Here is a 23,325-nt window from a genome sequence, read left to right on the forward strand (position 1 = left end):
CTAACTTACATCTATACAGCCGCAAACGTGCATATTCATATTCAGAAACCATTTATCATACCTCCGTCCACCTCCAAATCCCCATCAGCCAGGTCCACATTCCCTTTCCTGCGCCCTTTTCAGGCGTGGGCGCAGCAGCCGCATTATCATCATCTTCGTGCGGGTATGGTTGGCCATTGCAGGAATAAACATCATGTCCGTCGATGCCATGCATCACCCCTATGCATAACGCCTGTTTGGGAGAGGGGTCCGAGTTGTTCCTAGCTTTGTCGTCCCCAGTAAAAGCTTTGATCAATTTCCCAGCTGCCTGGACGCAGCTTCCGTATGCAAAACGGACGAGGGAATCTCCCGTCAAGCTGCCGATGATGAAGACGTCTTTCGCAACCTCGACATTCTCAATAGCCTTCCCTCTCAACGTCTGTCCAGATATTGTAGTATCCACTTTGGCTATACTGCCGTCAAGACCAATGACTTCACGCAAGAGGCTTTGGTCTAGATAGCCGAGCGTGCCTCGCCGGCCGGTAGCATATACCATACCGCGTATATATCTCGAAAAAATGGTCCTGTCCGGGCGGCGGAGGGTCACAATGGCCCCTTCCTCCTGCACTTGTACATCAATTATCTCAGTATTCGGGAATCCTTCATAAACGTCGGCCCATGATCGACTCTCAAGGAAGGGGGAGGAGGTCGTCCGAAGCGGTTTTATGCGCTGTTTTGCTGACTTTGGCACCGCAGACATAGCTGCCCGTTTCATGAGCCGGTACACGCCCGCGTATTCGGGATATGCGTGTTGATGACAGCCACGGAGTGGGGAGGGTCGACTTTCCGGATCCCATTTGAATATGTGGATGACTTTTTGGTTCGTTGGTGCAGAAATAATCACATCTGCCGCGGAGAAACCGGATCCGATAACAAGCAATGGGGTTTCAGGGACTGGCTGGAAGGATGCGAGAGGTTTCAGAAGCGACCGAGGCTGCAGGACTTCGGAAAAAATGCCGCTGGCTAAGACGAGATGCTTGCAGTGAATGTTGTGCGATCGCAGGAAGAACCCATTCTCTTGCCTTACAATGCCCCAAACATCTTCCCCTGACCAAAAGGCGTCATCTATACCAACTGCTTCGGGATATGTTCGATAATAATCTGCGGTTTCTTGTCTGCTGGGTCGGGTGTATGCCGGGAGGTCCTTTCCAATAGTTTTGCGGTAATGCTCAGCGAAAGAATACCCAGGCAATGAAAGCATCGAGGCGTAGCTGAGTGTCTGGATCTCCCAGCTTGCGGGCATCGGATTCTCGGTCCACTGGCCGCCAGGTCGGGGAGCATGCCCAATAACCCAGTGAGGGACGGCCTTTTGGGGTTCATATCGCCACTCTACGCTTGTGGCGCTCTGTAATTCCTCAACGTCGACGCTGGGACGAACCAGCGTATCCAGGAGCACGTTTACGGGCAAGGCCTGCGTGGAATACGACAGACGAGACGCGGCGAAATGCTTAGTTAAGGCAACCACGTCAGCCCGCAGAAGAGTCGGGGCGCCCTTGAGCTTTGCATGGAGAAGGGGGTCAGGATGCGGATGCTGAGACGAATAATATGGAATATGGCCATGAAGAATGTAGGACAGGATCATGGAAGACGGCCCGTTGCCTGGCGAGCACTGGGGTCAATAAGGACGGCCATTGGCGTAAAGGGGACAGATACTCTGGAGAACTCAGGCAACCAGCGATGGCGACATACCGATGATAATGGTGTCAATCTCCATGGAAGGCTTATATTTGAGCTCACCCCCAGCGGCCCGGTCTGCGCGGGGCATGGACTGCACTGGAAGGGTGTTCGGAGAAGAGCCGGTGTCAACAACAATCGGAAACCAGTACTACCTTCGGGCGAAGGAGAAGTAACCGGACGGCCATTTGAGAGACCTGTTACATTGGGAGAGAGTTGACTATGGATTTGAGATGGGGGTTGGAAGGTCTGGGGTTGGCGTGAGGCGGGCGTGGGAGGGACGCGGGCTGCAAACGGGCGCCTCTGAAATGGGGTTTGCTGACAAAACAAGAAAGCCTCTCTGCTTCAAAACATTCTTTACTCGGGGCCGTGAGCGACGGGAGGAGAATGCCTGATATCTCGACAGGCAGTCGAGGAGAACTCGAACATGGGACTGGTTGGAGCCAGCCCTGGAGGACCACGGACCACCAAGTGGGAAGCTTGCAGCGAGCCGCGACTTCTCCCAATTACTATTGGGTGGTGAACACGGCATCGCATCATCATCCTCGAATCATCAGAGGGACGTTGTCGATTTGCTTTTTCAGGCTATGCAAGGCAATCTTTACAGGAAAGGTCCATCTCTCGACCTTGGAGCGAGTCATCATTCTTATTTGGAGGCTTGCTTCATTCTGGCACTGAAGTTCACGATCCCAAAGATGAAGTTATTTTTGTGATTATTAATCCAATTCCGCGATTCCGTCAGTGGAGTACGTCCAGATTTGGAAGGTAGGTCTCAGGGTTGATGAGCTTTCAGCCCCATGCCCTATTTTCTCAATTTGGGCAAGGCTGACGCGTTGGCCTGGGTGGCTGTCCATCACCCAAGACGCCAGCCGTCGAGGCAAAGAGAAACAAGATAAAGATAAGGAGAACGGCTTGCTTCTTGCCATGATTCTCTCACCGTACCCCTCTTCACATCCACTATAACTCCAATATTGAGGTAGCGTCGTCGGAGTCGCTGGAGCGGGTTGGCCTTGCTGCGCTGCGCCGCATACAAGATGTATCATCTGGCCAAGTCCCTGTATATGTACGCCACCAGCAAAGAGGGTACGTCGCAGACCACATTCGTAACACTCTGCCCCCCCAAAACTAACAATTTTTGTTATCTAGAATACTCCGTCCTCCTCCTTGGCCTGGATAATGCAGGCAAGACCACGCTCCTCTCCCAGATCAAAGCCCTCTACCAGCCGCGAACGGACGGAACGCCTGCGCCCAACCCCGGCAAAACCGTTCCTACCGTCGGACAAAATGTCAGCACTATCTCTCTACCGGATATGTACCTGAAAATATGGGATGTCGGCGGCCAGATCACCATGCGCAACCTATGGCAGAGTTACTACTCGAGCTGTCACGCGATCGTCTTCGTCGTGGATAGTACAGACGTTGGTCAGAATCCAGACATCACACGTCTTCCGTCCTCTTCCTTGTCGGCAAATAATACGCGGAAATCTTCAGCTGTGAGCTCAGCGTCGGTGTCGGCGTCTGCAGGGACGGCGGAAACTGAAGTCGAAGTAGATGGCGAGAACGACGGTGGGGAGGACTCATTCACCGAACAACTAGCGGGTATCAACGCGCCAGATAGTGATTTTGGCCGGCTCGATGAGTGTCGACAGGTGTTGGAGTCGGTCCTGCGGCATTCTGATGTCGCGGGAGTACCTATCCTCGTGCTTGCGAATAAACAGGATCGGGAGGACTCCGTGGAGGTTGTCCGGATCAAGGAAGGTTTCGTGAGGAAGGTCTTCGAAGGCGAGACGGGTGGTGTTGTACGTGACAGCCGGGTGTTGCCAATTAGTGCGCTTCTGGGCTCAGGCGTCCAAGAGGCTGTGGAATGGGTTCAAAGCAGAGTGAAGTGGAATAAAGAGGGGAGGCCGCCCGTTATGAGGTGATCCACTACGATAACAACAAGAAAATCGTAGAAGATGGGGTGTGATGTCTTATGCCATTTGTGTCTTATAAATTCTTGTTCGGCGCTGGGGGCGCGTCTGTTCTGCTGCGATGATACCTAGATAGCTTGTTTTGGTTTATTTCGATCGATGTCGTATATACTTCCTAATTCCATGTCCATAGAAGATGAATCCAGGCATCTAATAGTCTAACTTTAGCTTAATTTATCCGCCGTCAGGAACACTCCATAACCGCCCATGCTCGGCCAACTCGCCTGACGTCATCCGAGGCGTCGATAGTGATGAACCAGAGTTGAAGTCATGCCCAAGGACCTCTACGAGCCCTGAAAAAAATAATTCGTTTTATAAGTTAAGGGAATGGCTCGTTAGCTGCGAAGGAAAAGACGGTGGTAATCTCCAATAAGAACCAGACTTCCTGTCGCTGATACTAACGACTTATCTCAGAAACTTGGAAGGCATCGCGACTACATTTGCAGTCAAAGTTGGAAATCAACCAGAGCTACCTTGACGTCATCTTTAACTGTAGGGGGATAAGTTAGGGTTCCTGCAATCGGAGGCGTATATAAGGAGCCAAAGGCAGACCAAACACCCAGCAGTGTAACTTCCGACTCTGTTAACCCCCGTACTTCATCCGAACAATACACAGTTCGATCGAGAAACACACCGTCATAATGAGCCACCTCAGCAACGTCCCGGACCAGCAAGAGGGCGCCTTCAAGCCAGGTGTCCAGCCAACTGGCCCGAACACGCAGCCTCACGGGTCCTTGACACAAGACAAGGTACCAAGTTCGTCCCTGAAGATCTTGAGAATATCACTAATAGAGATTCAGCACGCCCCCGGCATAAAAGCATCGCCCTATGACTACAAGCCCGAGTTCCAGATGGAGACTCGCCCGCCTGGCACCGCGCCCGCGAGCAGCTCCTATCGGCCACACCCCGTCGACCACCCGGGAGAACAGGCACTGAACCCGAATGTTGAGAGAAGCCACGGGAAAGAGTCCGTAAAGACTACCGCAGAGCAGACCCTCATGGGGACGACTTCACAGGACGTCCATGCGGGATTGGGACAGCCTATTTCCGGACAGACGAGGACTGAGCAGCGCCACGACGGCCAGCATACGAATAAGAATCCAGGACGCGGACTTGAGGGTGCGCTCAAAGGTGCTCCGGGCGAATTTGGCACTTGGACCGACCAGATGCTTTCCCAGAAGCCTACTGCAGCAGATGGGTGCCGTGCCGAGCGTTCTCGCCCATAACCAAAAGCTGGAGCTTAAGGTATTGGCATCAGAGGGTACAATAACATGAATGAATCAGAATGGGTATCATGAGCACTTTCGGCGATTCGAATAACAAGTGTTGTGTGGAGATCAAGACGTTGACCCGAGGCGGTCTCGCTCCGTTTTGGTGCTACTGGCCTCGTTGAGCTTCTTTGGCCAGCTCCGCGCAATGTCAATATTCGCACGGGGAAACAACATTTCTAGAAAGATGTAGAGGAGAAAATCAATCACAACGCAGAGGCAAAACAGCTTTCCAGCCCAGACTCCACAGCCGTAATACCGCTTCAGACGGTCGATGAGACTGAAATTGCGAATCCTATCACTGCCGGCTTCTTGAATTTCGCCAGGATAGTATCCGTAAAATTCCTGGGGGCTGATGTCTCCTGAGATTCCCTGGTATACTCGCTCAGTTCGACGTGCAACATCCGTCCACGAATACATCACTTTCACCTGATCGTGAAATCGCTCGGTTCGTACCTTGTTGGATCGTAGCGCGCTGATTGCTTTGCTCGTAGCCAAAACAATGTCGTCCTCCTCCGGCTTCGCGAATGTCGTCATGTGCTGGGGAAGTACTTCAGGAATGCCCCCAACGCGTGTACACACCACATATAGCCCGCAACTAGCAGCCTCAACAATGACCGTCCCGAATGCCTCAGTTAAGCTGGGATGAAGATAGATATGGCCTCTGACCATGACATCTCTTACTTCTTCGTGCCGAATAGCACCAAGCATCTCTACTTTGTCCTGGAGAACATTTCGTTCCAGCATCTGCTCCAAGTCGATGGCCTTAGGCCCTGATCCCGCGATAATGAATCGGACGTTCGGATGTGATGCGAGAATTCTGGGTATAGAGGCAATTAGAAGGTCCGTACCTTTGTTGTAGAAAAGGCGAGAAATGACGACAATAGTAATGATGTCGTTCGGCCCGATTGGCCTTGGAGTATGCTGTAATTGTGATGTACCTCCTGACTGCCGGTCGTTCGCATGGGGGGTTGCATGTAGAGGTCGGAAATTTTCTGCCACAACGGCATTAGGAATAACAGAGACCATTAATGGGTCGAGAGACGCTCGCAGGACCGTGTTCTCTTTACTATAGATAAGTTAGCATGAATTGGTCTAGCCTCTACGGGCTGCCTAGGATTACCATGTATGGCTCACGCAGATTACATGGTCAACGTCGCTCAGCGTGAATTTCAGAAGCTTGTTAGTTAAGATCGACCCAGCATCGGCGAAGCCGAACAGTGAATGGTCAGTAAAGACTGTTCGCAGGCCCATAGTTCGGGCATGCAGAATGGCTTCATGGCAGAAGCTGCTCAAGCTTTGGTGCCCGTGAACGATCTGGATTTGCTCCCGAATGACGATGTTGCGGAATATGGGAAAGAACGAGAACACGGTTGGCATCGTCGTCTCTCGGTAGATAACCAGAAATGGCACATGGTAAACTTTGAGTCCGTTAGTAAGATACCGTACACCGGTGCGACCTTTATAAGCATGGGTAATGATGATGACTTTATGCCCCCGATCGATAAGCTTCTACCATACGATGAGTCTTTGCTGGCTCAGACGTCCAATGAGGTTCCTTACGGTCGACAATTGGTAGATGTGACTTTCAACTCCGCCTGCAAAGTTCAGCAAGCTACCATGAGCATTGGGATAGCCACGACCAACCTGGTTGGGGGAAGAAAAAGTCACTGACCATGCTGGAGTACACGATACGCTTAGCGTACACACCTCGGCGCATCTCCGGAGCACTTACGCGATGTTATAAGGCATATTGGTGGTGAGGACGTCTGCCTTGCTATACACGGATTTGAGTCAACAGGTCAGCCAGACGAAAGCATGCCCAGCAATGCAATTCTGTCCATCTTGCATGCAACGACGCCAGAGAGCAAAGAGCGCTTGTTACAAAAGGAGACAGGGCGGCCTGGAAGTTCGAAAGAGTCCAGACCGTGGCGGTAAGGACGGCGGTAGGAATTCTGCCGATAAATTTCCCCGCTAAAAATAATTTGGACAAAAGCAGCTTTTTCTGTGACTTCAGAAAGTCCGTGAAGTGGATTCCACGGAGTTCTGCTATGGCTGGCGACCGCTCCGTCAAGCGTGATGGCACGTTGAACTATGCAGATACGCCACCGAGCGAGAAGAAATCTCATAAGAGGAAAAGGGACCCCGATGGTACCGGTATCGCCCTGTCCACCCCGACGAAGAAATCTAAGAAGGATCGAAATGGCGCATCTGACCCCATTTCGATCAGAGAAAGGAAGAAGAGAAGCAAAACGTCGGACGCGAATTCTGTTGATGATGCGGGCAGTGAGCCGACCACACAAAAGAGTGCTGTTTCGCCTGCCAACGGGAACGCGCGCGGGGGCGAAGGAACCGGTGTCAAACAAAAGAGGGAGAAATCAAAAACGAAAAGGCGGACGTATTCAGGAGATGATCGTGGCTCGGATGAAGGACCTGCGGATTCGGTGAAGGGGATTGAACCCCATGGGGACGAGAAGGCAGAAGGGAATGAGCGGAATTCGAGGGAGAAAAAGACGAGCAAGGAGTCGAGAGCTTCGAAACCAACGGGGAGTGATGATAAAAATTCGCGTCGGGCCAAAAACAAATTTGCCGGTATATTGTCGAAGTTTGAAAGGTCCGCGAAAGTAAAGGAGGCTGCAGCTGCCAAGGGAGATGGACAAGAGGAAGCTCGACAAAAAGATATAAACGCCGCCGAACCCGTGATAGCAAAGGGGTTGGAGCCCATACCACAACCCGACCCCGTACTCGAGCAGGACGTTCGGCCTACATATTCTTCACTCCCAGCTTGGCTGGCTGATCCACTGAGAGCCTCAGCAGAGACCAGGGCCAAGTTCTCGGAGCTTGGACTTAAGCCCAACCTACTTCGTGTGCTTGAAGATCACGGGTATAAGGAAGCCTTCGCTGTGCAGACAGCCGTTATTCCGCTTCTTCTCGAAGGATCTCGGAATCACTCTGGGGATCTGTGTGTTTCTGCTGCTACTGGGTCGGGAAAGACCCTTTCCTACGTTCTTCCTCTCGTCACAGAACTCAAGTCAGTAGCAGCTCCGAGGCTAAGAGGACTTATAGTGGTACCCACCAGAGAGCTAGTCAAGCAAGCCCGTGAAGCATGTGAATTTTGCTCCGCAGGATCCGGTCTGCGTGTCGGATCTGCCGTGGGAAACGTGGCGCTCAAGGATGAGCAACGCTCATTAATGCGTGTCGATCAGATATACCGTCCAGAGGGAGTTCGATCCAAGCAACAAACCGAGCTGACGGGAGACGATTGGACCGACTTTAGTCTGCAAGATTACATCTCGAGAACAACCGAGTTCGGCGAAACACTGCCCGGGTATGTTCATCAGGAAGAGCCCAACGTTGATATTCTTATCTGCACGCCCGGCCGTCTGGTGGATCATATTCGATATACGAAAGGCTTTACATTGAAACATCTTCAGTGGCTCGTCATCGATGAGGCTGATAGGCTTCTCAATGAGAGCTTCCAAGAGTGGGTTGACGTCGTCATGGGTTCTCTTGATGCCCGTAAGGATCCTGGAGCCTTTGGTTTCAGCGGACAGTTCCTGGCAGATCTTGGTCTCCCCTTACAAACACAAGAGCCTCGGAAAGTGATCCTCAGCGCCACCATGACTCAGGATATCCAGAAGCTGAACTCTTTAAGGCTCACGAATCCTCGGTTAGTCGTTGTTGGAACCACTGATCATGGCGCGACGGGAGAGGATGACGGCGGTGTGGTTACTCGTTCAGACGAGAAGTTTACTCTACCAGCTACGTTGAAAGAATTCTCCGTCGCGGCTGGCGATGGGTCGCAGAAGCCTCTATACCTCTTACGTCTCCTCTCCAAGATTAAGATCGTGGTACCTCCTTCGACGAAACCCGCAAAACCTCCTGCAGCTGACTCGGAAGATACCAGCTCGGAAGAGGCAAGCTCAGACGAAACAAGTTCAGACGGCACTTCCTCCGACGAGTCTACCTCCGATTCAGGTTCAGATTCGGATTCAGACTCAAATTCAGACTACGATATCTCAGACTCCAGCTCTTCATCAGGCTCAAAATCCGACTCATCAGACAGCAGCTCCGACTCGGGCTCGGGCTCAGACTCCGACACAAAGCCTTCGACCAAACAAACTCCCCGAAAACCCACAGCCCTAATCTTTACCAAGTCATCAGAATCCGCATCTCGTTTATCCCGCCTCCTAATCCTGCTCGACCCTTCACTATCTAGCCTCATTGGGACCATCATCAAATCTAATAAGTCTTCCGCGTCCCGCAAGACACTCACAGCCTACCGCCAAGGCAAGCTTTCTATTATCATTGCCACGGATCGTGCATCTCGCGGCTTAGACCTCCCATCTCTAGCCCATGTGGTTAACTATGACGTCCCTACTAGTCTAACGACGTACGTGCATCGTGTTGGTCGTACGGCAAGAGCGGGTAAAGCGGGTTCAGCGTGGACTCTCGTCGCGCATAGAGAGGGCCGGTGGTTCACCAACGAAATTGTGAAGGGGTCTACTGGCAAGATAACGAGGTCTGCGAAAGTTGAGAGGGTGCCTTTGAAGTTGGAGAACATGAGAGAGATCAAGTCGACGTATGCAGACGCTTTGGAGACCCTTGAGAAAGAGGTTAGAACAGGCGGGACGAAGAAAGTTACCCCATGATAGACCTTCATCTTTCTATGCATACTGTATATATATCTAGCTAAGCTCATCGCGTTATGCTTTATGGGACGGTGTTCTTCCGAACTCTTGAAATCTCTAATCTGGCAAGGATTCGGCCCCCATCGGGGAGTTTGCCTACCGCATTCAAGAGTCAGTCGCCGACTATTGCCTTTCGGCATCTAATGCGCGCTTTTCATGTAGGAGGAGGCACTAAGCCTCATATGCAAGAGGAGAAAGGTGGAGCCGCGCGTTCTTTCAGTTCAGACACAGCATGATACTTGGAACCGGAGCGGGTTCTGGTCTTGAGGTGCGAGGGATGCAAGGTCATGTCCTACGTGCCAACCCCCCGGCTTTAGAGAACTCAGACTAGGCACTTGTGACTGGAGTTAGCAGATAATGACCCATGGCGCTTCTGGACTTATTGAGAATACGACTTTCAGTTACCTTTTCTCTAACACTCTCACCCTTGAAGTTGAAATACATAGATACCATCAATTGACAACATCGAGGCAAGGTATGAAATGTTGTTAACACTCGGTCCCTCAGTGGTCTGGTGAGCCGCCGTTTCTATACAGCCATAACCGGCTGAGATCCCTAACTCTCACACGCCGGTTCGGGTCACTTGAGGCCCCATTGGGCACCGGAACGTCAATTTCCATATCCATAAATGCATTATAATCGAGGACCCTACGATCTGGCCCTAGTGTGAACATCGTGTCCATGTAATGTTGGTTGAAGATATGGCCAGTCCCGGGCCGAACGAATACCCTGCCCATATATCGATTTGGCATGCTGGTAAAGTTCAAGACACCCCAGACGCTCACAAATTCTTTTGAGTTGGCGTAGTGTTCTATATGTAGAATGGTGTTGTCGTTTTCTTTTTTTCGCGTATCTTGTAGATCGGAGTGCTCGCAGTCGACTTTTCGAGAGGGAAGTGCCCTGTAAGGATTATTGAAGTGGTTGGCTGCGTTGCCGAAGGTGAATATCTCTAGCTTGCGGAGAAGGCCTTGAGGTATCTCATCCAATAGCCAGTCTGTGATGAGGCCTCCTTCAATTCCTCCCTGACTGTGTAATATCAAGACCACCTTTGTGTAGTCGGGGTTCAATAGAGCGGCTCTGATGAGAGCATACGCATCCCTGACGTCGTGTGTTGCGTAAGAGAAGTCCCTCTGGACTAAGCACTGAAGAAGGTCAAATACAAGGCCGGTTCTATTTTGTCCTTTTCAGTATAGTATCTTGAGCGCATGATGTGAGGAATTGGGCGAGGCCTTACGTTGGATTAAGGACACCATAGACCTTCCGGCCGAAGGTATACCCTAGACGATCGAGGTTCTTCTGCAGCCATCTCTGCCTGCGCATATGAGATGTAAACTTTCATGGTTCTCAAACGCAGGGCAAGCGCGCTTACCCACAAGCAACTCCATTGATGAACACCCAATGTTCGTGTTCATGCTCTGGCAATTGGTTTTCAGGAACCCGAGACACAAGCACGGCCGGTCCTTGATTCAGAAGTAAATCGCACAGAGCCTTATTGGCGCACAGAACGCTACCTATATAGATGCACGTCCATAGAGCAGGCACCATGCATACCACGAAAACAGGTATCGAAAAGAGAAAGGCAATCTGGAGCAAGCTCAAGAGAACCTGGAACCCCAAGTTGCCGATATTGCCCAGCGACGGGTATAACTCGTCTAGGTCACCAGAGTTGTGAGGCCCTAGAGGCCAGATAACATTTGGTACAGACCAAAGGCTGCGTAAACAAAGAAGAATGTCATCCCACAGCAGCCGCCATGGAGATGCCGTATAAGGAAGTGGCGTAGATGGGGTCTTAGCGGACTGAGAGGGAAGCATAGCGGGTAGAGCGAAGCAGGAGCAGAATCATGGAGAGGATGAAGTTGGGAAGAGAGATGGAAGTGGATAGTGATTGCGCTTAAAATAAGTATTGAAGCACCTTGTGATGCGATCAGTTTGTACTCCCACCTGCCACGCCAAGGCACGAACAGTCCTCCACCTCCCCTTAACGCCAAAATCAGCTGCAATAAGGCTATAAAAGAAGAGCAGTCTCTGATAAAAGATGGAAGAGCTATGTTAACTCCATGCTACTGGGGTATATGCCCTTTGAGTCTCCACCATTATTAACCATGAGATACCACAAAGAACTATATCATGCACAATGACCTGTTTCACCCACAGCCTTCCTCCAAGAGAGACAATGAATTTGGAAAGGTATAAGCATTGCTCCACTCCTCCTTGTGGACCAAACCTTCTTGAAACCCCCCAAAATACTGCAAGACATCCAAAATGCCCAGCCTACCAAGACAGAAGCATCCCGTGACGGTCCCCGAGCTTACTGAGACCGAAATCCAGTTGCTAATTGGAGCCCTTAGAACAGATAATCCGCAAAGAACCTTCACATACGACGCGGAAACCCATATTGAACGTACACAAGCCGCCATCAGGGCACTCCCCCCAAACCTGCGCAGCAAGTGTGGGATCTACCACCTCCCACCACCTCCTCCCCCAACGCCGCAACACTATGCAGCGACCACAAAGGCCTCAACCTTTACATAATCAGCCATATGCTCCGTCTCATCAAACGTGAAGTCGAAGGGCATTTGGACCCTATCACCAAGCATTCTCCGGAGCCTCTCCATCCGTTCCTTGAGGGCGCAGTGTGCGCTTTGCGGTCTCTCAGAGGGATGTGGTGGGAATCGGTTCCATCGAGATCCCACGATTATCCTAAAGACGCTGCACCATACCAGCATAACCGATGCGAAGCATGTATGATCGTGCGAATAATCATGGATCCGAAATGCGTGCAGTACCTCCATGCCTCCGTCCTAAGCCGTACTCGTACGACATGCGAATACCGATCTCCGAAGCTGCGCCGTATCACCGAGGCAGTTTTGAAGACGTACGACAAAGTCGTGCAGCAGGAAACCTTCGACTCCAGCAGCGCCATAGCTTCGGAATTGAAACTGGCCCGGAAGAATGCATCTCGTAGCAGGCACAAGCATTTACCCGGCTGCGATAGGCTGTGTATGGAGGGTAAACATCAGGAGAAGTCGCACCCACTGGCCACGCAGGGAAGCAGTGATCCCCGTCGCCGAAAGTCCAGCTCGCGAACCCTCCCCTTCTGCATGGTTCAGGAGGCACCTGCATCGGTTGAATCAGGTATCACTCCACAAAAAGAGTCCGGAGCAAACCCACAAGGCAGCGCTCGTCCATATGAGCTCCTCTGCGCTGAAGAAAATGCTAATACTCATCGGTCGATGTCAAAATTGGCAGATTTCAGCTTCTTGAGCCCTGAGGAAGCCGAATTCACGGAATCGGCATCAAATCTCCAAAATGATGAGGAATCCAGACAACGGCAGATAATTGACGATATCATCAATGCCTACGCAAGCCGTTGGAGTCTCGTCTCTCAAAACGCTGCTGCCTTGGATCTCCCATCCATTGCGCCACTCTCAGTAAGAAAGCAGAATGTCCACCACATCGAACACGAGGGAACCCAATACGAACCCACGAATGGTACTGCTCGGCACACGACGCCACCCGGAGACATTGACTGGGGCACCATTCTCAATAAAGGCAAACAAGGAAGCCCTGTTGACACACTCATCCGTCAGATCGAGCGTATGCTTGTTGAGGAATATGGACTTGGTGGGCCGGACGGGCTCGTTTCAACCCGGAAGAGATTCGCCGCTGATCGGGCCAATTCGTACAGGGCTGCGCTTGATGAGGATCCTGGCTTCGAGAACGGCGATAACTCCTCCGGTCAAGAAGGCGGAGTGGTTGAAGGTGGTTTGCTTGTGCGGATACCACCTGAAGTCATCACAAAAGAGAGTACCAGGTCAGGAAGCGTTCAAGATGACCCCCAGTAACGATCAAATTGGGAAAATGACATACAGATATATAAAATGTCATAATAAGCCTTGAAATAACACATCCTCATCCCTTGTGTTTGGAATTTTCCAAGCCAGGCAATGTCGTCAATATTGGATTGGATACAGTGCAGCTCGCGACATTATTAAAGAGAATCGTTATTCTCATATCACACACCCAAGCAACCTGCCCTAATTAGAAGTATTTCACAGAAGGATAGTTCACAACGTCATTGTACAAAGAATAGGCAGCCGTAACGCCCAAATATTAATATAGAGTATTGCGGTTGGACACCAAAAAGGTACCCACAATCCCTTGAGACGACCTGCAGCTCCAGGTTGTAATGGGACCAATAACGAATTGAAAGGAAATGGGGGTAAGATGAGGAAGACTGGAGGTGGTCCTCGAGTCTAATGCCTAGAGGACACTGCTCGCCACTCCGTGGTTCACGCCTTTTAGCGAATCAACACTCGGGGATAGGTTGGCTGTCTTCTTGCGCAAGCGAGCACGCGTAATCCTTTCGCTCGACTCCTCTGTTGAGACAATTGCAGCATCCCGGGCTGGCTGGGTGGGTGCCACACTTGTGTGAGCATAAGGTTCTTGTTGCATTCCTCCGTCGACTTGTTTCTCAGAAGCTTCCCGAGATCGCTCGTACCGCAGCTTCACCTCACCCTTCCACTGTGTGTTGAAGAGTCGATCCCAGAAGATAAAGAACGGCTGAGAGAAGTTCGTCTTAATACCCCAGCTTTGATGGTGAATATCATGGTAGGCAGCATTATTCGATGTCAGATGCTGGAAAGGATCCCAGGGGAAGGCGTAACCACAGTGATCATCCACCGTCTTAATGGTGGAGAGCGTGAAGAACCACATACTCTGGCGGTGTGTCATGCCGGAAGTCAAGAAAGCAATGCCGGTGCCGGCAGTATCAAGGAGAAACCCTTCCACGGGGTGGTTGTAGAGAGCACCGAAGGCATACGGAACGTACAGGCGGTGGTGGCGCGAGTGGAATTTAACTAAAAACGAGATCAGTAACGGCCTCACCAGAAGGCCAGGTTGGTGCCTTACCATAGAGCCATCGGTTCATATGCATTGCGCGGTGAAGAAAATATTGCCAAGTATCCACCACGCAAATACCCCAAAGAAACTGCAGCCCAGGAATGAAATACCAGTATATGAAATTCGCTAGAGACATTTCCCAGGCAGTGAAGGCAGGTACTGCTGTCTCAAATCCAGTCTCTGAAATAATAGACTGTGTGATTCCAGGATAATGTCCGCCCGCAAGAGCTCCAGCAAGTATCTTGTGCCCATTCTGGGACAAATTGGCCGCCACACCAGATGCATCTAGCCCAAACAACGCCAGAAGGTAAGGCAAGCCTCTTTGTAAAAAGCGGATCCGGCGGGCCCAGACAGCCACATCGTATTCCTCCCGCCCGACATACTCCTGACCATCGAAGTACGCCATCATAAGACCTGCGAGTGTCTGAATCGCATGCTGTAAGACGACATCCTTCACAACGTCCCAGCGAGAAACGCGATTTCTTGCCAAAACCTCGGCGGGAGTGTGTAGGCGGTAGTGCGAAAAGAGATCGTATACATCGATTAAATGGAACAACATCGACACAGTCCAGTATGCAACAACTGGTAGAATTAGGGTGAGGATGTTGTCCGGGATTCCAGCGATGAGAGGAGGGCGTGGAACCAACGTATAGGCCGGAAGAGGAGGGAGGTCGTGGAGCATAGAGGTGTTCGTAGCCATTGTTAGGGAAGCAGGAAAGCCGACTTTAGGGACAATGCAATCAATAGAGTATCGCTAATGATGCATTCACAAGCATCGGACTCGAAGATTTGAAGATCGGAAGCGCAGATCTAGGGGCGCGAAGCAAATGCAAAGATCCGTACAAACATGAAAGACTGTGAAAAGACAAAGAAAAGTCGGTATTGCGACGGAAAAAGAGACAATTTATGGAGTGTCTGGCCAGCGAGCCGAAAGCGATCGGAGCTTGACCTGAGGCAGCCCACCACAATCAGGGGATGCCGGAAGGAAGCGGAGGAGTCGAGAACAGGTGTAGGCAGGCAATTAGGTCGGTTGATGAGCATGCGAAATATAGGTCAAGCTGTCGGGATTACAAAAGCGGGAAAGAAAATAAGAATGGCGCAAAGGTAAGGAGCGTGGACTGTAGGAGGAGCGAGGTGAAGCGGGATGGAGGTTGGGGAAAAGGAACAGCAGAAAAAGTCAAGACCGAGTGGCACCACGAGGATCGCAGCTTACCATATTTGATCAACGTAATGTCTTGGAAATAATACGGCAATTAACACGATATATGCGGAACTTTTCCGTATGACATTGTAAGATCGGATTCCCTGGTGTAGCGCCCACAAAACTCAGGCACCAACCTCGGCCCTTGACATGAGAACAATCAAGCCGACCTGGAGTCGCCGGCGAGAGAGAAAAGGTTCCTGAAGACCGTCCTCTGTCTTCTGTCCCCTTCAGTGCTTCAGTCCTGGTGTTTGCCTTAGTGCCTGAGTCCAGACCAGGCTGGAAACAGTCTAGTGCTGCCCATGATTCGCCCCTCAAACAGAGTACAAGGGAAAAACGCAGGAAAAAACCCCACCAAAACCACTCAAAAACAAACCTCAATTTTTCCCTCCTTCGCTTCTTCCCTTTCTCTTCTCCAGCCTTGCCCAATCCACCGTCAAACCCTCCTTGAGAGCCTCTTTTTGTTTCCCTTATTGCTGTTCTCCGAGTCGATTCATCAAAATGATTATCTATAAGGTTCGTTCTCGATTTCTGCTTTGTTATCAACTCTGTATCCGTTTCTACCCCACTCTCTTCAATCCCGCCACATTGCAGACAATAATGCGCAGCTTTTATCCCCCCCCCTTTGCTCCACATCATACAAAGCAATTGAAAACATAGCTAACTAATCTTTTTTTTTTAATTATTAGGATATCATCTCCGGTGACGAGGTCCTCTCCGACACTTTCAAGCTGAAGCTCGTCGACAACGTCTTCTACGAGTGCGACTGCCGCAAGTACCTCAAGAAGAAGAACGAGGACTTCGCGCTTGAGGGTGCCAACCCCTCCGCCGAGGGTGACGAAGATGAGGGTGGTGAGGGTGAGGAGGTCATGGTCCACGACATCGAGGATCAGTTCCGTCTTGTCTGGCTCAAGACCGAGGAAGGCATGAAGCCTTCCAAGGATGCGTTCAAGGGTCACCTGAAGAGTACGCACCGCTCGCCTTCAAATCCCCTATATGCATCAATTAACGCCATACTTTACTCACAGCCTACATGAAGAAGGTCCTCACTAAGCTCCAGGAGAAGGGTGCCTCTCAGGAGACCATCGACGAGTTCAAGTCCAATGCCCCAGCTGCTGTTAAGAAGATTCTCGGCAACTACGACAACTACGATGTTCTCATGGGTCAGTCTATGGACGGTGACGCTATGTATGTATCCGAGAGCTTTGAATTGAGGCGCATGCTCAGAGGCTAACTTTCTTTATCCAGGCACGTCCTGATTGACTTCCGCGAGGACGGTGTCACTCCCTACGCCACCCTATGGAAGCACGGTCTTGAGGAGATGAAAGTCTAAGTTCTACGAGATCATGGAGAATACTGTTCGGCAATGGAAACAAAAGAAGGGAGATTGAGAATGCAACTCGGCCTCAGGTCGACCGCCTGCTGGGTGATTGCCATCTCATCATATCATAATATCTTAAGCTCTTCTAGATCACATATTCTGGATCCTACTTGATCAAAGTCACGCCTCATGAATCCTATACCTGTTACGTCCTTTCCATTCCTCGCCAAACAAGCGAAATATGAACTATCATCCCCCCATTTCCTGAGCAATTCCACGGGACGGGTCCACCGCGATTGAGTAGATGGATTCAACTGGTAGCAATATATGAACCAAAAACATGTCTCTCCATTGGGATTATATATACTCAAAGAGGTCCCTATACCACGCACAGTATTGACGCTGAGAAAATCTACCTATATACCCAATCCATCCAAGGAAGCAAGAAAAATAGCCCAACTCCAGGAACCACCATAGCCACCTATGAGAATTAACAATAACCATTCCACCCCGGACTCCGCATCCCAGTGCTAGCACCTCTCATCCTCCCAACTTCACTCCCATGGAAGCTACCTGCCCGGCTCGGCCGCCCAGAACCGCGGTCGCCAAATTCAAAGCCTGCAACGGGGTCGAGCTCCATTAGTTCATCAGAGACAGGGAGATGCTGCCCAAAGACAGCGTCCCATTGGTCCCAGTCGAAATTCAAATTCGGATCTATCATCGATGGTGGTGTAGGAACGTTAAGGGTTAGAGGGTGTGCGGATGTGGAGAGGACGTCTAAGAATGGGAGGTGAGGTTGTGCTGCCGGGGCTTGCGCTGGGGAAATAGGCGCAGATAGTGGATGAGCAAACGGTATTGTGGGAGGGGGGTTGGCGGAGGGGGAATTGAGGGGTATCATTTCGGGGTTTGAGGGTGCGGTCGGGATGGCTAGTGTGTCCTCGGCAGTCGGAGATGTAGGCGAGCGAGGGAGATCGTAAGCTGAGGGACGCTTTTGAGGATCGGGTATTGTTGTTTCTGGGGAAGCTGTGGTGACGGAGGACATTTCATAGCTCAAGGGACTGGATCGCGGCATAGAGGTGGACGTGTCAAGAGTAGCGGCGATACTCGGAAGCGCTTGCGTGCGTGTCATGGTATAGAACATCTTTGAAAAATCCAGCAGTTGTTCTCGGCTTTGTATCGGCCGTAGATAGGTGGACGACCCGGAATAGTAAGGCCTGGTGGAGGTGTTATATTCGTTGAATGTACCAGCACCGGCTTGAATCTGCGCCTGTTCAGTCCAGAGCCTCTGAGGGTCAAGTCCCGCCTTTTGCCATGCCTTTTGGCGTAGTCTGCGAATCATGTCCCACGCCTCACGACCGCCGTCTTTCAACGGCCGTTGGGTTGAAACCCCATCTTCACCTCCAACGACGCCCCCATCGGGACCAGTAAGCGAGAATATTTTGTCAATAAATGCCCGAGATTTTGGAGCTTCCGGGCTAATTGGTCGTTCGTAGAGGTCAATAAGCATTATCATAGTGGCATGCATTGGTTGGTGGTTTCCAGGCCAACTCCAGTGGAAAGGTTGAAAATCGGGGTCAGTAGCAAGAGAAATGAACTTCTCCATGAAGCCATGACAGTGGCGAAGAGCGCTACGCTCATTAGCCGCAATCCCTCAAAGACAACAGGGCAAAGAACCATACCTCTGACGTGCTGCCGGCCAGATGCGGCTCTTCGCATTCTTAAGAAAAGGCTGGTACGCTACACAAAATGCCTAGAGCCATTTGTCAGGGACTTCACTTAAATTATGTCGCGATATCCACTTACTTTATCAGCATAGAGACCGAGAATTATCCGTGCCCATTTGTGAAAGCTTACGAGGACAGGTGTATGATATTGTTCTGTACAGGTAGGGGCAGCATCGCCAGGAACCGTTGTGTCGACGCTCAAACTCTCTGTGGGGGAGCGCGAGAAGGACCATGATCTGTTGGAAGCGTTCGAAGAGACATCCATTTGTTTGGCTTGAGGAATCCGATCAGCGATCGAGTTGAGTTGGCCCTGAAGGTCGACTAGGATAGATCTCAATTCTTCTATGTCTTGTCGTGTTACGGGTTTGGTCCCAAGTTGGATCCTCATTATTCGACGAACAGCGCCTGGGGGTGGTTAGCTCGTAGCCACGAACTCTGACATGGTGCCACTCACGAGCCATAAGATATTTGCCCCTCACGGTCAGGTAGTATACATTCACAATCGACGGGCCACCACAGGTTGTTGGGTCATCAGGATTATCTCGAGGTCGTAGCCCTGCTCGAACCAATTTCTCGTACTGTTCAGCTTCAGGAAGACCTAAGAGGGTATCTTTCACTTCGCTCGTCTCGCGAACGTCCCAAAAGGTCTCCTCGTTCACCAGAGGAGGGAGTCCACTGGACATTGAGACCACACCATCCATGTGTACGATATGCCACCACATCCGTCGGCGGCATTCCGCTTCCAATGGGCCAATTCCAAAATTTGCGGGGTCACGATGAAGGCCCATGGTCTGCGCTACTCGCATGGCGAGGCTCACGAATAGGCTACTGGTTAATGGCTCTTCCTCCTTACAAAGAATCGTTTGCACGAGGAGATACGCTGCCAGTCCTTGCAATGAAGGGCTACGCGGGAAAGCAATCTTGGCAAGCCAACGTGTAACCTGGTCGTTGTAGGTCTTGGAAAGGGCAGTACGTGAGGCGCCATTAAACTCGGCTTTTATTGTCCTGAGGGACACCGTGACTGATCCACCGTACCATATGGCGTAGAGCAATGGAATGAACGATGGATCCGGACAGGTTTCTCCAGAGTAACTGCTGGAATCGTACCAATCCCAGAAGGCGTTGTATTGCTTAAGGATTGTCGGCGGGTGGATTAGCGGGGTGATAGCCTGAACCCCAGACATGAAACCTTTATATAAAATATGACTCTGTCGTTTGGTAGGAACGTAATCGAGCATATCCGGCTCAACCATCCTGTCCTTCACGGATGGAGATCCATTCGATGAGAACAGAACAGGGCTCAGAGACGCATCTCCGGCGGATATCCTCTCCCCGGTTGTCGGGCTGGAGTTGTCGACTGGAGGCAGCCAATTGCGGGTCGTCGCACTACCAAGAGTCTCTTCAGAGTAGGGCTCGTTGGCTCCAGAGACCTCGTGTGAATGGGTTTGGTCTCGGAGTAGTTGATTGAGGTCGTTAATCTACCAACATTAACCTTTGCATCGCGTGGATGATATCTAGTTTTTACCTCATGAGAGATGTAAGCCCAAAAAGTGGTGCCGACGTATCTGTAGTTTTATTAAGGCAGGGGGTCTTTGGTGTTGAAATCAGTAACAACGTACCGTGACCTTCCATCCTCCAGACTGAGGTGCCCCAAATTCAGGGACCCGACAGGGTCCACCAGATCGGTGGAATGCCCAGCAGGTATAGGGAATTCATCGCTACCCGAGTCAGCGGTGCGGTGAGGGCTATCTGGAGTAGAATACCCGTCAAGAGCACGGTTTTCCGTTTTGATTGTTCCGGGGGCGGCATTGTGAGCCGACAGCCGTTGCTCCGAAAGATCCAGCGGTTGGGGTGTTTTGCTAAGTCTCTCTATCATGGACGTGAGCTTATCGAGTCTCGCTTCGATAGACTTCTGCTCAGCCGGCCCAGCCTGTCCCAGGCGGCCGTAGATCGACTGTAGGTCTCTAATGTCATCTCCGACATGCTGCGAGGTTTCCCGTCTCCGCTTCACTCCATGTCCATCCTTGTTGTGGCCACCGCGGAGTCCCTCATCCTTGTGCGACGTAGGGTCGTAGATACACTCTGCCCCATTCTTCACACAGTTTCCGCAGACCGGATGTACCTTGTCGCATCTTACCTTCCGCCTCCGACAGGTGTGACAACTGTAGCTTGCGCGGTTTCGAGTAATTTGGCGGCCCAGGGCTTTCCGGCCGGCGGACTTGGTCGCGTTCGACGAAGTAGCGACGGATGCGGCGTCGGGATCGTACGTGAAGCGAAGCGGGATATTCAGGAGCCCGTTCGGGGAGGTGTCGCTGGTTGGACTGGGGTTCATGATCCCTTTTTGGCTGCAACGGCGGGGGAGTTCGCGCTCCGATTCATCGATAAACCGGACCTGGCGCCCCTCATGAGAGACGGCGAGGATGTTACAAGAAGCTAACTCATCCAAGAAGAAGGGCGAGAAACTCTGGAAAGATGCGACAAAACAACAGGGTATTACCAGAGAATTCAAGGCCTTTGAGAGCTGGGGCGAGGCAGGAGGTGGGAGAGGAGATCCTCGATTAAGTTGGAAACTATGGAGAACGTCCGCTTCACGGTCGGCGGGGTCGGCGATAGGCCGGCCAATGAAGTCCTCCACGGTTCAGAGTTCCTTTCAGCGTCCACCCAGTGTGGACGTCTTATCCCCAATTGATGGCGAGGAGCTCCAGCATTGTCGGTGATAGGATTCCTTGTTACTTGAAATGAAATTGGCGGGCAAACGAGCTTGAGCTTAATTCATTATGACGGTATCAAGAGCACAAACGCGAGATGCCCTCTATCTCGAACCGAACTAAACAACACAGCAAAACGCCTTTCGCCAATGCCAATGCAACCCGGATATACACACTTCCAAGTGAGCCAACAGGCAGGCCCTCAAACCGAATGGCCTACCTCATGCCTTACCCTTTTTCTTGTCTTTCTTCTTCTTTTCGCTGACGCCGGATGGTTCTCCCATCATGCCGGCCAGGTTGGGCATTCCCGGCATTTGCGGCATCCCAGGCATTCCTTGCATATTCTGCATCTCGGCCATGGCATCTTTCAATGGATTGTCGCTGACCCCACCTCCACTGTATGCGGGCGAGTGTATCGGTAGGATCTTGCCGATTTTCCAACCACGCGGCGCTGGAGGCGCATCGGGCAGCTTCTCGGGCATTGGGAGCCCTCGAATCCTTAGGCGGAATGGCGATTGGTCGTTGGTTGGGTTGGCTTTCAGGTACTGGGCGACAAGGATATAGAGGTGATGCTCTATCTATGGTTAGCGATGGAATCCTAAGCGTTGGAGACCCGGGGCCGCGTAATGCCGCAAAAAATAAGTATTCAGGAACAGGGGGGGACGGACTATTCTTTATCTTCGGGTTGATCAATCGTCCGCTTTCGTCCTTCAACTCCACACGCACTCGGCCTGGGTTCGCCCAGTCTTTAGGATGTAATTTTTCCGGCTCAAAGCCAACTCGCAGTCCTAGCATCTGGACAGCATCGACGACGTCTCTAGCCAGCGGGTTCTCTACGGCGAGCTGCGCGCCGACTTTGCGGCCCTCTGCGCGGGTTCGCGTTTTGTCAAAGTACACCGGGTAAAGACATTGGTATGACTGCGGAATTTCTCGCTGAGGTTCGGGGGCAGGCCTCGTAGGCATAGATGATGAAGGGATTGAGGCACCGGATAGAATGGATTCATTGGCGCGGCTGGGAACTAGGGTTGGAGCGACTTCTTCGGGATCCGAATCCGAGACTTCCTCGACTTGGGCGTTGCGGGACATGGTATTCGTCTGCTGAGAGAACAAGAACGTTAAGACTCAGTGATCGGTCAGGGTGCCCAAAAACTGCGTTTTGTTGTCAATCATGCATTGAGAGGTAGGCGAAAGCAGAGGCTGTTGTGAAAGCGAAGTTCGATATCTGGTCTTCGGTGGTTCTGTGCGGAATGGGGTTTAGCGGCGACATGTGGGCAACAGAGCGGAGACCTTCATCGCTGCGGAGCTCATCCAACTCTTTCAGGCCTCGTCCTCAAATTGGTCGATTCCAGAAGCAGCACTCCCGACGATATGTTTTTCTGCATCTTGAAACGGCCAAAATAATCAACCGGTGATCCATCTGTTCTTGTGGCCTATGGAATACTGGTAACAGATCTTCCCAAGCTTCTCCCCGGTCGTTCCTCGCCGAGCTCAACAGCAATTCAGAACAAATGATACACTCAGACTTTTACCGCCAGGAGTGCCAAGGGATCGCCTGAACCCATCAGCGGGTTTCTCTGTGGAAGTATCGCCTATAGCGCCGTCAAAAAGGAGAAAGGCGTCACGGTTGACTGTCACACACGGAGGACGCCATCATCGGAGAGCGATTTTGGAGTGTGATCAGAGAGCACACAAAACCAGTTCAATGCCAATATATCCCGATACCAACCGCAACTCAGTTCAATCTTGCCGGATCCCCGAAGACGTCGTTGCAAGTGGACATCCAACGGAGTTAAATTCTGAGACTTATTCGACCGCCTATCTACACCT

General features: G+C 51.4%; 10 protein-coding genes across 10 annotated transcripts; 5 read left to right on the top strand and 5 right to left on the bottom strand.

Moving 5' to 3' along the window:
* Positions 1–55: 55 nt before the first annotated feature.
* Positions 56–1,804, bottom strand: BJX67DRAFT_379286 (uncharacterized protein; the record flags this gene model as incomplete). The annotated part of the gene is made up of 2 exons (XM_071032536.1): positions 56–1,638; positions 1,729–1,804. 2 exons carry the CDS (start codon positions 1,802–1,804, stop codon positions 56–58), a joined length of 1,659 nt encoding a protein of 552 aa, XP_070888237.1.
* A 974-nt stretch (positions 1,805–2,778) lies between these two features.
* On the top strand, positions 2,779–3,881 carry BJX67DRAFT_347937 (ADP-ribosylation factor family protein). Its single transcript, XM_071028608.1, has one exon. It carries the CDS (start codon positions 3,024–3,026, stop codon positions 3,633–3,635), a length of 612 nt encoding a protein of 203 aa, XP_070888238.1. The 5' UTR covers positions 2,779–3,023; the 3' UTR covers positions 3,636–3,881.
* A 443-nt stretch (positions 3,882–4,324) lies between these two features.
* On the top strand, positions 4,325–4,909 carry BJX67DRAFT_379288 (uncharacterized protein; the record flags this gene model as incomplete). The annotated part of the gene is made up of 2 exons (XM_071032537.1): positions 4,325–4,432; positions 4,484–4,909. 2 exons carry the CDS (start codon positions 4,325–4,327, stop codon positions 4,907–4,909), a joined length of 534 nt encoding a protein of 177 aa, XP_070888239.1.
* Positions 4,910–4,964: 55 nt separating this feature from the next.
* BJX67DRAFT_22890 (phosphatidylinositol N-acetylglucosaminyltransferase subunit A/GPI3) lies at positions 4,965–6,870 on the bottom strand. The gene is made up of 4 exons (XM_071025889.1): positions 6,599–6,870; positions 6,515–6,549; positions 6,075–6,463; positions 4,965–6,020 (listed from the first exon to the last, which is right to left on the bottom strand). The coding sequence occupies exons 1-4, from the start codon at positions 6,669–6,671 to the stop codon at positions 5,021–5,023; spliced, it is 1,497 nt and encodes a 498-aa protein (XP_070888240.1). The 5' UTR covers positions 6,672–6,870; the 3' UTR covers positions 4,965–5,020.
* Positions 6,871–7,002: 132 nt separating this feature from the next.
* On the top strand, positions 7,003–10,012 carry BJX67DRAFT_386992 (putative ATP-dependent RNA helicase DBP6; the record flags this gene model as incomplete). Its single annotated transcript, XM_071034162.1, has 4 exons — positions 7,003–7,205; positions 7,239–7,395; positions 7,426–7,543; positions 7,577–10,012. 4 exons carry the CDS (start codon positions 7,003–7,005, stop codon positions 9,601–9,603), a joined length of 2,505 nt encoding a protein of 834 aa, XP_070888241.1. The 3' UTR covers positions 9,604–10,012.
* On the bottom strand, positions 9,875–11,498 carry BJX67DRAFT_22856 (uncharacterized protein). Its single transcript, XM_071025876.1, has 3 exons — positions 11,012–11,498; positions 10,877–10,954; positions 9,875–10,812 (listed from the first exon to the last, which is right to left on the bottom strand). Exons 1-3 carry the CDS (start codon positions 11,452–11,454, stop codon positions 10,146–10,148), a joined length of 1,188 nt encoding a protein of 395 aa, XP_070888242.1. The 5' UTR covers positions 11,455–11,498; the 3' UTR covers positions 9,875–10,145.
* A 562-nt stretch (positions 11,499–12,060) lies between these two features.
* BJX67DRAFT_23090 (uncharacterized protein) lies at positions 12,061–13,992 on the top strand. Its single transcript, XM_071025928.1, has one exon. It carries the CDS (start codon positions 12,183–12,185, stop codon positions 13,485–13,487), a length of 1,305 nt encoding a protein of 434 aa, XP_070888243.1. The 5' UTR covers positions 12,061–12,182; the 3' UTR covers positions 13,488–13,992.
* Positions 13,719–15,505, bottom strand: sur2 (sphingosine hydroxylase). Its single transcript, XM_071025971.1, has 2 exons — positions 14,554–15,505; positions 13,719–14,501 (listed from the first exon to the last, which is right to left on the bottom strand). The coding sequence occupies exons 1-2, from the start codon at positions 15,242–15,244 to the stop codon at positions 13,906–13,908; spliced, it is 1,287 nt and encodes a 428-aa protein (XP_070888244.1). The 5' UTR covers positions 15,245–15,505; the 3' UTR covers positions 13,719–13,905.
* Positions 15,506–16,246: 741 nt separating this feature from the next.
* Positions 16,247–17,078, top strand: BJX67DRAFT_370885 (translationally-controlled tumor protein; the record flags this gene model as incomplete). Its single annotated transcript, XM_071030986.1, has 4 exons — positions 16,247–16,261; positions 16,435–16,711; positions 16,774–16,933; positions 16,994–17,078. The coding sequence occupies 4 exons, from the start codon at positions 16,247–16,249 to the stop codon at positions 17,076–17,078; spliced, it is 537 nt and encodes a 178-aa protein (XP_070888245.1).
* A 91-nt stretch (positions 17,079–17,169) lies between these two features.
* Positions 17,170–21,452, bottom strand: BJX67DRAFT_23286 (putative C6 transcription factor). The gene is made up of 6 exons (XM_071025958.1): positions 20,410–21,452; positions 20,316–20,355; positions 19,245–20,268; positions 18,870–19,195; positions 18,746–18,816; positions 17,170–18,694 (listed from the first exon to the last, which is right to left on the bottom strand). The coding sequence occupies exons 1-6, from the start codon at positions 21,120–21,122 to the stop codon at positions 17,557–17,559; spliced, it is 3,312 nt and encodes a 1,103-aa protein (XP_070888246.1). The 5' UTR covers positions 21,123–21,452; the 3' UTR covers positions 17,170–17,556.
* Positions 21,453–23,325: the final 1,873 nt, after the last annotated feature.

The sequence above is a fragment of the Aspergillus lucknowensis genome (genome assembly GCF_044049455.1).
Source record: "Aspergillus lucknowensis strain CBS 449.75 chromosome Unknown BJX67scaffold_10, whole genome shotgun sequence".
NCBI lineage: Eukaryota > Fungi > Ascomycota > Eurotiomycetes > Eurotiales > Aspergillaceae > Aspergillus > Aspergillus lucknowensis.